Source organism: Vidua chalybeata, chromosome 6 (genome assembly GCF_026979565.1).
Source record: "Vidua chalybeata isolate OUT-0048 chromosome 6, bVidCha1 merged haplotype, whole genome shotgun sequence".
In the NCBI taxonomy this organism is placed as follows: Eukaryota; Metazoa; Chordata; class Aves; order Passeriformes; family Viduidae; genus Vidua; species Vidua chalybeata.
In genome coordinates this window covers 36,758,032-36,772,929 of record NC_071535.1, presented here as the reverse complement: position 1 = coordinate 36,772,929, position 14,898 = coordinate 36,758,032, and the positions used below count along the sequence as shown (strand labels likewise).

At 38.5% G+C, this 14,898-nt stretch overlaps 1 protein-coding gene across 1 annotated transcript in view; it reads right to left on the bottom strand.

The window, feature by feature from the left end:
- Positions 1-280: 280 nt before the first annotated feature.
- LOC128789367 (cytosolic phospholipase A2 epsilon-like) overlaps positions 281-14,898 on the bottom strand; it is a 34,306-nt gene continuing 19,688 nt past the window's right edge. The window contains 13 exon segments of the mRNA XM_053945285.1: positions 281-1,618; positions 1,831-2,017; positions 3,173-3,339; positions 3,740-3,928; positions 5,138-5,245; positions 8,276-8,413; positions 8,918-9,032; positions 10,462-10,684; positions 11,128-11,264; positions 12,780-12,915; positions 13,541-13,578; positions 14,100-14,192; positions 14,464-14,627. Coding sequence (XP_053801260.1) covers positions 1,410-1,618; positions 1,831-2,017; positions 3,173-3,339; positions 3,740-3,928; positions 5,138-5,245; positions 8,276-8,413; positions 8,918-9,032; positions 10,462-10,684; positions 11,128-11,264; positions 12,780-12,915; positions 13,541-13,578; positions 14,100-14,192; positions 14,464-14,627 — 1,904 coding nt within the window. The 3' untranslated portion in view covers positions 281-1,409.

The following is a 14,898-nucleotide window of genomic DNA, read 5'->3' as shown; positions in this document are numbered from 1 at the left end:
CTAAGGGCGCTGAGGTCATCAGAGGTGAGCATGGGAGACGAAAGACAAGGCATAAAGGAAAGATTGAAGGAAGAGAGATAGATCATGATAACAAGAAGGAAGAGAATTTTTCAGGCTTTTAGAAGTTCATATTTCATTTTGAATTAAAAATTAATTTTCTATTTTTCCTATGATACATTATTCATAGCTCTGTGTTTGCCAATACATGTTACTTCAGCACAGACAAGCTGCTGTATTTTATTTAAATTTTAAGTAATTGAGGGCAACCGATACTGACTGAAGCATTATATCTTTTTATTCTAGATTAGTATCTTTGTTGTAATGAAACAGGTTTACATTGTATTTGTCTTATTAAAATTCTTCCTAAAGCAAATAATTGTTTTGGTCTTCATCTCAAAAATAAGCAGTTTCAACAAATTACTTTGTCCTATTTATAGTAGTTACATATATCCTAACTTGCTTTTAGACAGGCAGGGACTGACAATGTTATATGATTACCCATTAATTACCCATGGATATCAGTGTAAAGCACTTAGCTTGCCTTCTGACCACAAAACCTGTCTCTCAGTTTGTGATGTTTTAATTCTCACAGCATCCCATCTTATAATAACAAGAAACACTATGAAAACTGCTGAAATTAACAGGACATGGATGCTGAGCTGGATCGTCTAAATACCATGAAAGTTCAGTGGAAAGTAGAACTGTGAATTGCATAGTTATAACTACACTGGAAGAGCTGATCCTGACTCACAAAATGGCATGAAAGAGTAGCTTCCAAGAGATTTTCAAAAGCTAAATACTGCTGCTGTAATAAACTTTTAAATTCAAAAGTATAGAAAATGTGTATTTTTCATGTGAAGTCCCAGATTATCTATTATGTTTAGCTTGGCATGTTATTTCTAACAAAAATTCCTTGCTGACATTATAGGAAAATACAGTTTTCATGTTCTTTGAAATTGTCTACATTTATCACGTATATTTCTGTTGCACTAGATTTGGAATAAATTAAGTATCCATAGCTCATTTGTCTTCATTTCACATACAATTTCCATTAGTGTAACAAATTTTGAAAGAATTTGTACTGCTGTCCCAGATTCATGCATTTCAAAAACTTTTCAATAAATCCAATGTTTTCTGACCTTCAATTTACTGCATATACACATATATGCATGAAAAAAAGTTCAGCAGCAGTGAAATCCAACATAAATAAAGCACAAGTCTAATCATTATTTTGTTTGATTGGTTGATCTAGGATCACCATGTGGTAGAGAGGAACCACAGCCTGAGACAAGTCTTTACTTTCCAAAGTCTACTATGCTCATTTGAAGACAGCTCTTGATTCTTCTCCAGAGAAGAATTAAAAAAAAAAAAAAATTGTGCAGATATCTTTCTGAATCACAGGCGAGTGCTTATTTTTTGTGCTGTCGTTTCTGCTCTATGGCTGAATTCAAAGCCTGAAGGATCAGATGTTGGTTGTTCTGAATGTTGTAGCTGGTCAGTTCTATCAGCTTGTCAAACTCCTCCCCTGTGTAGGTAAAGCTGTTTAAGCAGTAGGGGGAAAAAATGGTGGAAACATCCACGTTGCCCTGAGCCATCTCAGCAGGGCTGCGCTCCACACCTGACAAATAAAGAAACATCATCAGTGGGCTAGAGAGATGGTTCCACCTCCCACTTTCCAGTGGGGCACAACGTTACTCTTCGCTCCCTTGGAATTTGTGTTTCTCTCCCATGGGAGGCACAGCAGGGGAGGGAGGAGACCATGCTACACCATGTCTCCCATTCCACAGCCAAAGAGCTGCCAGGTGGTGGGAGGGCCATCCCATGGCTTACCAGGCTCTTTGTATTTTCTGAAGGAGTCATTCACCAGCGGGAAAAACACCACCGTTGGTGCCTCTGGGGTCTCTGTATCTTCAAAGATGTAGCACTCCTTTAGATTTTTCTTCTCTTCTTCACTCATTTGGATTTTGGGAAATGGGATTCCCTGCTTTTGAAAGTATTTGGAGGCTTCTTCCAAAGGCTGAATTCAGACAGAAAAGAGGAAAATGTTAAAAATTCTGCCACAATCTATCACTTTTCCTAATGCATCCATTGAAAGACTTTCACAAATATTTGGGAACAGGGTTCGCTGTTAATATTTCTTCTGTCCTTATCTCTTACATGAGATATTAAGTACTATTAACAGAACAATTCAACACTCAGCCTCCAACTTGCACTCCTGATTGGTGTTCTACCTTCTCCTTCTCCTCATTAGCCTTTATCTCTACAAGATAGGAAAAAAGTCCATGACTATGGGAAGGGTGGCCTAGCAGCTTAGGATACAGAAAGATGCCTCTTTCGGAGAAGTTCCCGAAACAAGTAGAATGGGCAAGAATCTGAAATAGTACAGTTTTAAAATGCAAAATTACAATTTTTTTTTTGACTTGGCATAAAGTTTTTAAAAGCCTCTGTCTTAGATGCCTTAGGATGGTTCTGAAAAGGGATTTAAGCAAACAGTGATCTGGGAGCAAATATCATCTTAACTAAAATGTTAATCTTGCAGTTGTGTTAGCAATTTTTGAAAGTAGGATTTTGCTTCCTGAGTCTGGTTGACATGTATGAAAATTTTAGTCCTCAAGAATTTCTGTCTTATCCATATTTAGTAACAAGAATTATAGACCAGGTTATCAGATGGTATTTGAAAGAGCATATGTTGTCAAAGGACAATTCTTTTCCACAATTTCAAACAACAACAAAAAAAAATCCAGTTACTGTTCTAAAGATAACTGGACAAAATATTTCTAATTATACTGCATGTGGGTAACTTTATATGAACATCACAACACAACTGTAATGAGTCCATCAGTGGTGGTAACTAGTACCACATAAACACTCCATGTGACTGAAATCTAGATAGCCAAATGGAGATCACAGGAGCACAGAGGTCTAGGGGATAGCATTCAGCTATTAGAGGGTTAATTCAAATAAAATATGTAGAAATCTGGTATTACTCCTGTTTTCAGGGGATTTCCCAGCATCACTTCAAGACCTAAGCATCTGCACAGGGAGCTGTAGACCAAGGATCGTTTTCTCCCAGAATTAGTTTATTCTACGTAAATTATTCTGAATCTTTAGGAGTTAAGGAGGGCTAGAAGGCAGCAGTTGTTTATCAAAGAAAAGAGAGCATTTTCCACACCAAAGTCTGTGATCCAGAAGAATAGTTTAAGTGCAGGACAATATCCACTTTCCTCTCTGGCCTCATGAGTGGTGGGTAGCTAATGTCGATGTATCCCGCCGTGTCTGCCAGGCACATGAACTCTGCTGTTTCTGTCAGCTGGTTGGGGAAATGCTCTAGTACAGTATCTAAAAGGAAATATTTGTTATGATGAGCGATTCACTGAAGAAACAGTACATCTGTTGTTTGACTAATAAGGAAAAATTGGGAAAATGCCTCTTGGCTATCCATTACATTTACTTTTTCCAAAAGACCCTGAAACACTACAGATGTTCAGCCTTCACACATGAAAGAAAAGTTTGTTCAAGATAAAAAGAGAGTTCTTTCAATTCTCATGTTGCTATTCTTCCACCCCAGATGAACAGTAATTTTCTTTCCCTGGAGTCAAGAAAATTCCTGAAGCTGATTTGACTGTATGAAATTTAAATAGTTATCTAGAATATTCATTTCCAAATATTCATCATCTGCCTTCACTGATGAAAACACCAACTATCTAAGAAGGTAAACAATTATATTGAAGGATGTTACCTTTCCATATACAGAAGTTTTTGTTCTGAAGGTATTCATTGTGCAGCTGGAATCCCTTCAGGAAGTTGTAGAACTTTGAAACCATCACCCGCTCTGTCAGGATCCGCCGAATGATGCCCATGATGCCACATTCAGGGGTGACCAAATAAGTCTCCAACTCATGTCTCCTGTCTGATGGAGAAGGTTCTTCTGAAGGATAGAGGAGATGAACAAATTGTTGCTTTGATACAGTTATTTTCAATACTTAAAATAATAGAAGGCATCTCATATTAGCTAGGGAAAAGAAGATCCTAATAAGACATTGCAACATACAAATAAATCAATGTCAAAATAGGAATAAGAAGAAAGTCAGTCTTCAGTAAAGCCTATTCCATGAGAAACAGAATGGCAGCAAACTTACTAAAACTGGAAAAAGTGATACATTCTTTGATAGAACTCACAGATCAATTCCCTGGATGGAGATTAGGGTAGGTTCACAATCTGGACCTGTTCCTTTCAAAATTAATAAAAATCAGCTTTGTAAGGAAAAAAAAAATGCTGTCAGGAGACTGAGACATCCACAAAAGAACAGAGAAATAGGGTGGTGCTAAATAGTACCTCATGAGATTGCCTCTTTTCCCAATCACTTTCTGTCACATGCATTTATTGATTTATTTAGCTTAAGGCTTTGCAACACTTCCATGGAGAAAGTGATAGAAACCCATAAACCAAACTCACTAACTGCGTTTAAACACAGAAAGGACAACCAAGGCCTCTTAAAAAAAAAAAGGTTTATATCAAGATCAAAGAACATTGAAATGGAGTTGCATGCAATTGAAGTCTTCAACAACAATGTATGAAAAGCACCAGCTGCTGAGGCAGACAGAGAACACAGCACAGAGATGTTTGTTACAACATGGAGGTTCACCAAAGGGCCCCAGCAAAAACAATCTGTTAAAAACCTTCAGTAGTTTTATATTTGCATAAATTCAGTATAAGAGAGATTAATAGAAATAATATTGCTATGAATAAATTCAGAGAGGAAACCTAGTTAGATACAGCTGACAACATGAAGCCTCTGGATTTATGAGATGTTGCCCTGGTTATCAAGAGTTTTCTAAAGCCTTCTGAGTTTACATTCTTGTAGAGAACATTCCCACACAACTTTCTGTAAATAACCTATTGTTTTGCATTCTTTCATAGAGGCGGAGAAATTTGATGTACAGGTAGTTTGTCCAGTGTTGTTGGAGAGGTGGCACGTTCACCCTCCAATCCACTGGCATCTTTTGAGAACTATAAAAGATTGGAGTCAGAAAAAATAAATTAGTCTCTTCATCGTGACCAAGGCTGTGATGCATCATTTTTGCTTGTGTCATTTGGTGACAATGAGGCACCAGGTAAAACAGAAACATAACTAACCAGTATCAACAGTGCTGTGTTGGGTACACCTCAGTGAGCGCCTCTGTGTAGGATTCGACGAATGCCAGGCATCCAAGAGGTTGTATGAAAAGACATTGCTCCATAGGCCTGTGCAATGGTAGAGAACAGGGAAACTTCTTCAGAAACATTCTAATAGAAAATATCCCTTAAAAAAAAAAATCTCTCAACTTTGCAAGGAGTATTGGAAAGTCTTGAGGTTTCCAAATTATCACCAAAACTGTATGAACTTCTTTTCAGCAATTAGCATTCTTTCGTCAAGGAGGAGCCTAAATAGTTTAAAACATTGTGTGAGGCCTTCAGCCATTCTAATTCCTTGCCACATACAAACCAACATTATCCATCCTATAAGCAACTGTCATAAGTGAGCAAAACCATGCCAGTTCCTATAAAATACACGTCTGGTCTACAAAATATGTCATATACAAGTGGATACTCAGTTAAATGTTTGGAATCTACTTCTGGACAGTCAAGAATCAAATGGTTAGAGTACAGTCTGGGATAGTCTGCATAAAAGTCCTCTAAATAAAAGACATCTTTGCTGTCCCTCTAAAATTTCTCTCTGCACAAAGTCTTTTGAGGGAGACCCTTCCCCTTCTATTTGTTATTCTCATTCCCATAGTGCTTCTCCCACTTTTGCCATCCCACATAAAAGAACATCTGAAAGTGTCTTCACAGTGCAGAAATCTCCACAAGTTTCTTGGATTTTAAAAAGTATTTCTTCCTCCACACCTCTGTCACAGGCCCCAAGAGGAACTCTAGCAGAGAAGGCAGGGCTGTGCTTTGCCTTGAAAATCTCTACCAGTGAAAGCTTTGCAAAAGCCATACATTGTACAGGATGCAATAATTTGAGTTGCACAATAAAATAATTATTCATCCCATACATTATTAGTAGAAATACAATTCCCTTTAAAACATGGTTTGTTTCTAGAGTGGGACAGAAATCCAAGAGACTGCTGTTTTAGAAGAAGTCCTTGTAAAAATAGACTCACTTAGGAAATATAACAAATGCATAATCAAGAAATCAGATTGGGCCTCTCTGGATCTACACTTAACTGTCAAGCAGAGTTCATTTGTACATAATTACTGGCCAGTTTCTGTCAAGACAGCCTCATCTCAGCAGCTTGAGAAACTTCTGTCCAACCCCGCTACAAGAAGACAGCTCCTCTGGTTTCTCCTGTCTTGGTGTCTTCCCACTCTGTAACTCTTCAGGTTCCCTTACCCTTGGAGTTACACACTGTTCCTGCATTTAATGACTTTCAAACATTGTTGTCTCCTCAGAACTTGTTTATAATTACATGGCAAAGTTGCCCTAACCTCTTGCACTGAATTTTCTTTGTACCTGTATTGGCTGAAGTAAGAACTGTGAAGAGGGATGGTATCTTTTATTAGGCCAACAGAGTTGAAGAGAGTGAACAAGCCCTTGTGCACCCCAGCCTTTCTTCTGGAAACATGAGGGTCTTGTATCCCTGTAAGCTCATCCAGTTTTTCCAGCTCTAGCCACTGCTCTTAGAAAAGGTCTTTCCTCTCCCTGCAAATGACACCTTGCTTTTGTCTTTAAATTATCACGCTGTAACTAATAGCACATTTTAATAGTTACCCAAGAGGGCATTGCATGTGGTATCACTAGATGGCAACATTGCTTTAACTCTCTACCTTGTCCTTTATAAAGACACACACGTGGCTGTGGGATCACCAGGCTCAGGTGCTAAGGCTGAGAACAGAGCTCAGCCCAGGCTGGATGTGTTGGGTGTGCTTGCTACCTGGCCACCTCGGGTATGAGTACACTACCCCACTGCTATTGAGGAACTGCAATGGAGACATAACATGCTCAGAAGAAGGCTCTGTAGTCCCACCTAGCTCTGTGACCTACCTCCTACCTCTAACAGTCAGCACAGAGTGCTTAATAGAAGAGTAAAAGAAAAAGGGAAGAATTAAGGGATTTCTCCAGCGTACTCTCCAGCATCTCAAGCTCCTGGATTTAGGATTTCTAGTACTGGAGGCTGCATCTGAACTTCAGAGCCACCACCAGTGGGATTTCCTATGCATTAATTTCTCCTGCCTTTTTCAGATCTATTCATACTCTTGGATCCTGTGTTTTCTTCTGAGTCTTTTCCCTCAAACAACTCTTTTCTTAACGCATGACATCACTGAAAGCTCTTAGCATAGCTAATAAAGCTGTAAGATTTAGTGCTTGTGTGACTGAGCACAATATTTTCTTTCTTATGCCCAACTATTGTCTCATGTTTAGAATAATATGATTCTGGACTCCTCTGCATAATACAGACATTCACAGCTTCTCTGAATACCAAATAAGGAATACCATGTGGTGTTGCTGGTTGTATGGATTTTCACTTTATAAGTTAACCATTTTTTACCTGTGTTCTTGGTGTCCTGTTGTGTCTTGTGCTTATTTACATGTAAAATATCTGTTTAAGAGTAGATGGACTTGTCTGCAGACAGCTTTACCCCAGAGAACCAATGTACAAAGGGGCATAGTAGAGAGTTCCAGTATTAAGCAAAAATCAAACAAGAATTGCATAAAACCTACAAAACTGTTTTTCATATATTACTGGGTGCTACCCAATTTACTGAATTAAGAATGATAAATTTCAATGATTTATCATGGTAGCAAAATTACAGAGGATTTAGAATACTATTAAACTTGCAAAAGTATCAGTAGCAGTTGACAAAAGTACTCTAAATTGCTGTATTTTATAATAAACTCATTAACAACCTTGCTTTGGCATCTAAGATCATGCCATTCACAGACAAATTTGACTTTAAGATTTCGGTTTCAAAATACAAATGTTTTTCATGTGGAACTCTGCTGTTGGTTGGTTCAAAATGAACCTAGCCTCTTCAAGCAGCTCTGAAACTTCAGGCATGAGCATCACTATTCAAGACAAGAGCAACAGTGAATAGTTGAAATTTTCTCTCAGTACTTTTAGCCCATCTCCATTGTCTAAGGAATTCAGGCAGAGGTGAGAACAACATGGTATACAATTGGCTTCAGTCCTGCATGATGCAGGGCACTGGTTGTAATATGCAGAGTTTGCATTATATTAAAAATAAAGTACCTATTTATGCAATTCAAATTTTTGCAATAGACCACATCACCTTTCATGAAGCAGATTCGGGACTCAGGAAGCTTCTTCATCAGGCGACCCATGAAGAACTCGCTGCCAAAATCCTCAGCACGAATGAAGGCACCATATTTTAAGAACCCAACTTCATAAGGGGTGAACTCCACCCATTCTGTAGAAACATAAAACAAACTTTTAAATCTTAATCTTATCCCTACTTCCCTGATGGAAGGACAATGAAAAGGCAAAAAGGCAGCTGTTGGATAAACCCTATCTGCGGGGTGACCACAGACTGGCCTTCCTCAGAGTAAAGAGTTCAGCTGGTGTCAGCCACTCACTCAGTAACGTTTCGCAGTGCTGTTTATTCAGAACTTTCCAATTACCCTCTCCAGAGAGAACATAAGGGAAGTTTATACCAAGAGGGGTCAGCCTGAGCTACCCCACATGTGGAGGCTTGTCCTTAAACCTTGGCTGTCCTTAAACACCTTGCCAAGATTTCTCCTGTCCTGCAGAAGATAAGTTCCTCCCATAGCCTAGGCATAAAGTCTGGAAATGGAAAAAAAAGTTAAGGAAGAGAAGAAACTGTTTATAAATGCTATGGGTCAGCTGTAGAAGAGGTTGAAGTGCTGATAATGCAGATAGTTCAAACACCAAATAAACCCATTTTTGCCATCACCTTTGAACTCTGAAAGGCTGTAATCTTCTTTGATGTTGAGGATCATGTAGATAGGTAGGGGATTTTGACCCTGACTCAATGCCTCTTGTTCATCTGAGAGTTTGTGGTTATTTTTCTGTGAATTGATGAAAGACAAAGAGCAAAATCAAGGGACCTTCTTGGTATAGTTTATGGGCTTCCAAGAGTACAGCAAAATACATAGCTGTTTCCCTCTTAATTTTGCTATTCTCTCGATCCATTTTATGTCCAGACATTTTTATTACCAAGGAATGATCTAAACATTTACACATCCACATAGGCTTATTTAATTACTGGTGGAGTTGTAGGATGCTTTTTTAAAAAATGGTCATGTACTCTTTTTAGTAAATACATCCACTTCACATGGAAATTTGTTCTCACAGGGAGGAACAGAGGAAAATAAACCAAGAGCAAGACTCTTTAGTTAGGTACTCAGATAGTCATGCTTGTAGAAGGAGACATAGGTTTTCTTTTCTACAGAAGCCCCTTGGGCTGCTAATTATGGGTTAAGAGATACATAAGGACAAAGCTCTCAACAAGTTTGCAGACAACACTAAGCTGGGTGGGAGTTGTTGATCTGCTGGAGGGCAGGAAGGCTCTGCAGGGGGATCTGGACAGGCTAGATCAATGGGCCAAGGCCAATCATATGAGGTGCAACAAGGCCAAGTGCCAGGTCCTGCACTTGGGTCATAACAACCCCATACAGCACTACAGGCTGGGGGAAGGGGGTGTGGAAAGCTGCCCAGCAGAAAAGAACCTGGGGATGCTGGCTGACAGCAGCTGAACATGAACAGAAGGCCAATGGAATCCTGGCCTGTGTCAGCAGTAGTAGTAGGACCAGGGCAGTGATTGTCCCCCTGTACTCAGCACTGGTGAGGCCACACCTCATGTGCTTTGTGCAGTTTTGGGGCCCTCACTATAAGAAAGACATTGAGGTGCTGGAGCATGTCCATAGAACAACATGGAGCAAAGGCAATGCAGCTGGGAAAGGGTCGTGAGAAAAAGTCTTACAAGGAACAGCTGAAGGAGCTGGTACTGTGTAGCCTGGAGAAAATGAGGCTCAGGGGAGACCTTGTCACTCTTTACAACTTCCTGAAAGGAAGTAATAGATAAGTGGGGATTGATCTCTTCTTCCAAGTAACAAATAATAAGACAGGAGGAAATGAACTTAAGTTGTGCCTGAAGAGGTTTAAATTGAATATTAGGAAAAATTTCTTCACTGAAAGGCTAGTCAGCATTAGAACAGGTTCCCCAATGAAGTGGTGGAATCACCATCTGTGAAAGTGTTTGAAACTTATGTAGATGTGGAACCTGGGGAATTGGGTTAGCGGTGAACATGATAATGATAGGTTAATGGTTGGACACAGAGGCCTTTCCAACCTTAACAATTCTAAAACCCCTTTGTTAATCAGCAGAAATCATCTGCTGGATAACACTGGCATGCTCTCAGGCATCTGTCCCTGGAGCTTCATTTTCCACACAATAGGATTCAGTAGCTGTTAGAGAAAAGATTGGAAAAACACTACCCCATCATCTAATGCTTTTTCCAGCAGAAGCCCCCAAAAATCAACACTAGAGATCTGGTATCCCTCTTGCTTCCGCAGTTTTAGCTCCTTTGCATAGTATTGCAAGCTCTCCAGGGAAAAGCAGCTTAGCTTGCACTTGGTCATATGTCTGCGGACTTCACCAATCGGTGTTGATAGATCCTTGTGTGACCAGTCAGCACTCTGATACAAATGTGACAAAGTCCTGGGGAAAAGAAAGGGAGTGCATTGTCATGTGCATAGAAACTTTCACTTTTTAGACTTATATTTAAGGTCCACATCAAATGAACTAGCTGAGTTTCTTTAAAAGCATCTTTTGAACTTAGTATATTATTGAAAAGATTTTTTGATTTAGAGGAGTTCCCCAATTCACTAGTGAAACTTGAAGACTTGAAAAAAGCCCCTCCTTGCTACTAAGGTTGATGCACAAGGCTGTGATTTGCACCCCAGTGACTCAGTAGGAAAGATCCTAGAGCTGAAAGAAAGCAGCACCTAGGCCATTCACTGGCCTGGGCAATGTGCTTCGAATGCAGCAATAAAAAAATCTCAAGAATGAAACTCATGCCTTTCTTTACAAAAATGAAGAGAATAAATATCTCACAGCAGACTAGAGAGGTGATGAGTGATGTCTGTTCAGGATCTCCTTACCACGTTGAACCAGATGACCCAGTGATGTATGAAATAGCATCCAAGAGACCCAGCTTTTGAAGACCCAACAGGTTGCCTAACAGAGATGTCAATGCCCGCGTGCCACCTCCTGTTGTCATCACTGCTACAACTGGTACCTGTTTAATCATCAACACAGGAGTGGTAAGCAACACTTTGTTTACCAGCATAAGTGATCACAGCTGAGTGAAATGTAGCATGTCAGTACCACAAAAAATTCCAACATTTCACTATTTCCCCAAGCAGGGATGAAAAAAAAATGAAAACTGTGCATTTTGCACAGAAAAAAACCAAAACAAAACAAAACTAACTGATTTTGAGGATTTGATCAAAATCTATCAATTTTGATTGTAAATTTTTACACGCTGGCTTATCAAAACCCATAGTTTCAAGGCATTTCAATGTTAGACTGCATTTTCCTTAGCAAAACATCTTTTCTTAAGAGGTCTGTTTTGATAAAAAGCAGAGTTCATCCTCTCTGTAAGTCAGGCATAATAGCTAGATGACATTTCCTACAAAGTACCTAGAGTATATAATTGCAGTGATGAAGCCTAATTGTATGGAAATCTAAATTGTGTTACAGGAAGACAAATTTCTCTAAGAAACCCACTGAGAGAAGAGGAGCCCATTGACATTTTCCACACACATTTCCAGGCAATTGCATCAACTAAATACTCAACAGTTTCCTGATTCAAATCGAACGTTTCAGGTAAAAGCAAAGTATTCTGATTTGCATTTATTTAACTATAAGGAAATATTCACCTGCTGGAAAATCTGAAAATAATAGTTGGAAGTACTTCTCCTAAAAATTCTTATACTTAAGAAATTGCTGGTTTTTTTGATTGAAACTATTGTGCCAATGAGAAACAGTAGTAATATGATCAATTTGTGAGTGGGGGCATAATTTATAATGTCTAAAACCATGCTGTCATATATTAGCTAATATGCCTTTGGTCTGCCTGTCCTGGAAAAAGGAGAAAACACAGGTGAAAAAAAAATTACCAGCTCTCAAGTTGGTTCTTCATTTCTCAAGTTCCTGATCACAGACTGTGCTCCTTCCCTAAAGCACTAACCATCCCCACGCTAGTGAGGACATTAACAAATACAAACACTACTCAGACAAGCAGATTAGAGAAAAAATGTTGAATGGCTTTGTTCTATTTGAGGAACTACAGCTGAGATGATGAGCACCAGAGGAGAGAGTCTAAAATAAGACACCTTCTCATCAGCCAGTATCATGCATTACCTTAACTGTTAGATTTTCTCCCTCCAAAAATCTGATAAAATAGGAGGTCTTGGTGACTGAATGATCAGCTAAAACTGATCATTCATACTATCCAGTATGATCAGTCATACTATCCAGTATGATCAGTCATACTATCCAGATCAATAATGCACAAATGAAAAATAAATAGAGAAAAAATTCTGATTTATGGCATTATGTTTTCTGGGAAAATGTGTATCAAGAGGGTTTGATGCTATCCTGGCTCTTCATCTAAAATAGAAAATGTAGAAAATCATTCCTTAGTGCTTTACATGGTGTAGTGAATGTATCAGGGCTAGTTAAGGAACAATATGCAAAAGGCTAGGAGCATAACCTATTCCTGTTACAGTCCCTGTGATACTCCCCATACCTCATGATCTTGTAGGTCTTGTTCTAAATGTAGTGCTTTTTTCAGAGCAGAAGCCACAAACTTCTTCCTTTTCTGTAGGAAATTTTTCTCCTCTGTACATGGATCAAACTCCAAGCGAACATCTAAGTTTCTGGACCTCAAACAAAGTCCAGGGTTAAACAGGGTGTGCAAAATCACTTAAAATTAATATCTGGATACTTGCTTACAAGTTGCAACTTTTTTATGAGGCTTAGAAAAGCTGCTGCTGTGGCCCCACAAAAGCACATCACAGATGGCATAGATAAGGCTGATGAACTGCAAAGCAGCAAAATCTTACAGAAAGAAATATTCTTTATTACTACACTGATTTTCAGGAAGTGTCGGACATAAATACTGCAATCCATATATGGATACTAAAAACAGTGGAATATTTAGGATTTCTTGCCTCAGGACTGCCAGATTTTATAAATACAAATACTCTCTATTTTTCACAAAGAAGGAAATGAAAGCAAACACATATTTTTCTCAATATATAGCTCTACAGATGTTGCAACCAGAAAACATTATTCATCCCATCTAAATTGAACTTCCATATAGCAGCATAACAGGAAAATTCACCTGGCACAGTTAACCACCTTCTGGACATAGGTAAAGAACATAGGTGAATAGGTAAAAATAATCATTTACTCAATACTTTCTCCCTTTGTTACAGAAATAGGTAAGAAAGCAAAAAAAAGCATATTTTTTTCACAACCACAAAACCCAAAGACAGAATTTCTTACCAGTCATTTGACTTCACATGTAAATTGACTGTCTCATCCTAGGAAAAAAAACCCAGCACAATATAAACACTGGAGATCATTCTACATTCTTTCTTTACCATCAGCTCTTAAGCCCTTCTCTTTTTCTAAAAGCCACATCGAGCCACAAAGCCATAATAATCAGAAAATCCATCTAAATCTTAAAACTTCTCCAAGTCAACATTATTTTCCTTATATTGTTTTATACTAAAGATGAGGAGAGCAGTATACAGTAAAAATCAGCTCTGCCAATGTGCTCCATCCTTCCTCATCATTTGCATTTGCTCTGATCTGCATTAGTCTCTGAGGTGGTCACAGAAATCCATTTGTCATGTGTTTGTGATTTTTTTTTTTTTTTTTGTGAACCTTCTATTAGGTTATATGAAAATGTACAGATCCATGATAACAGGAATCGTTAGGAAGCTAAGGGCACTAAGAGTTACATATCTAAACCCCTACTTCACACTGATCTAATTAACTCATGCCCATTGATCTTTGGTCTAAAGCTTAACATTTATTGTAAGAAGTTGGTATCAATCACCTTTGCTACTGCCACTTTCTCACTGAATGGAAGTGAATCCAGAGGAATAGTGAGGGATGCATGGCAGTCTTTTTTGTCTTCACCTGAAGTACACTGAAAAATAAATTATAATGTAGAGAAATATTTCATGTATACACCATGTAAAAGCACTGTCTTCCATTTACTTTTTTCAAATGGGGTCCCTGTCCAACAGTTTTCAAGCTGGCATCTAATAGTTCTGTGTCTTAGGAGTTACAATGCTGTTTCAGAGCTGAAGTTCATGAAAGATAGCTCTTTATTAAAAATACAAACTCTTTCCATTTGCCTGAGTCAAGTGTAGAAGACCATGAGTTTACTGTGCTTAATCAAGCTAATGGTCACATACCGAGCAGAAATGAGTTTTTTTCTCTGCTAGAGCCATGCACAGCTCTGACAGGCTGTACTTGATGTAATGGAAGTTCAGGGGTTTCAGAGGTTGCCAGAAAGAGCCCAGCGACAGGGTCTGGCTCTTCTCATATGATCCCTTCACTGAAAACAAGAAGTCTTTTTCTGAAATAAAAAAAAAAAAAAATCCAAACATTAAAAATATACAGAGAGTTAATGACTATGATTCCAGAAATGGAACATTAAATGGTCTTTCAGAAGCTTATATATAAATCCTTCAACAATGCTTACAAACTTCCAAACTCTATTTATCCAGCAAGGGAACAGTACAAGAAATAGGAGGAGAAGAAAAGCAAAGAAGCAAATCAAAAACAAACCACAAAAGCTTATAAAGCTGCTGTAGATGTTTTAAAAACTCAGACATACAGGCAAATTG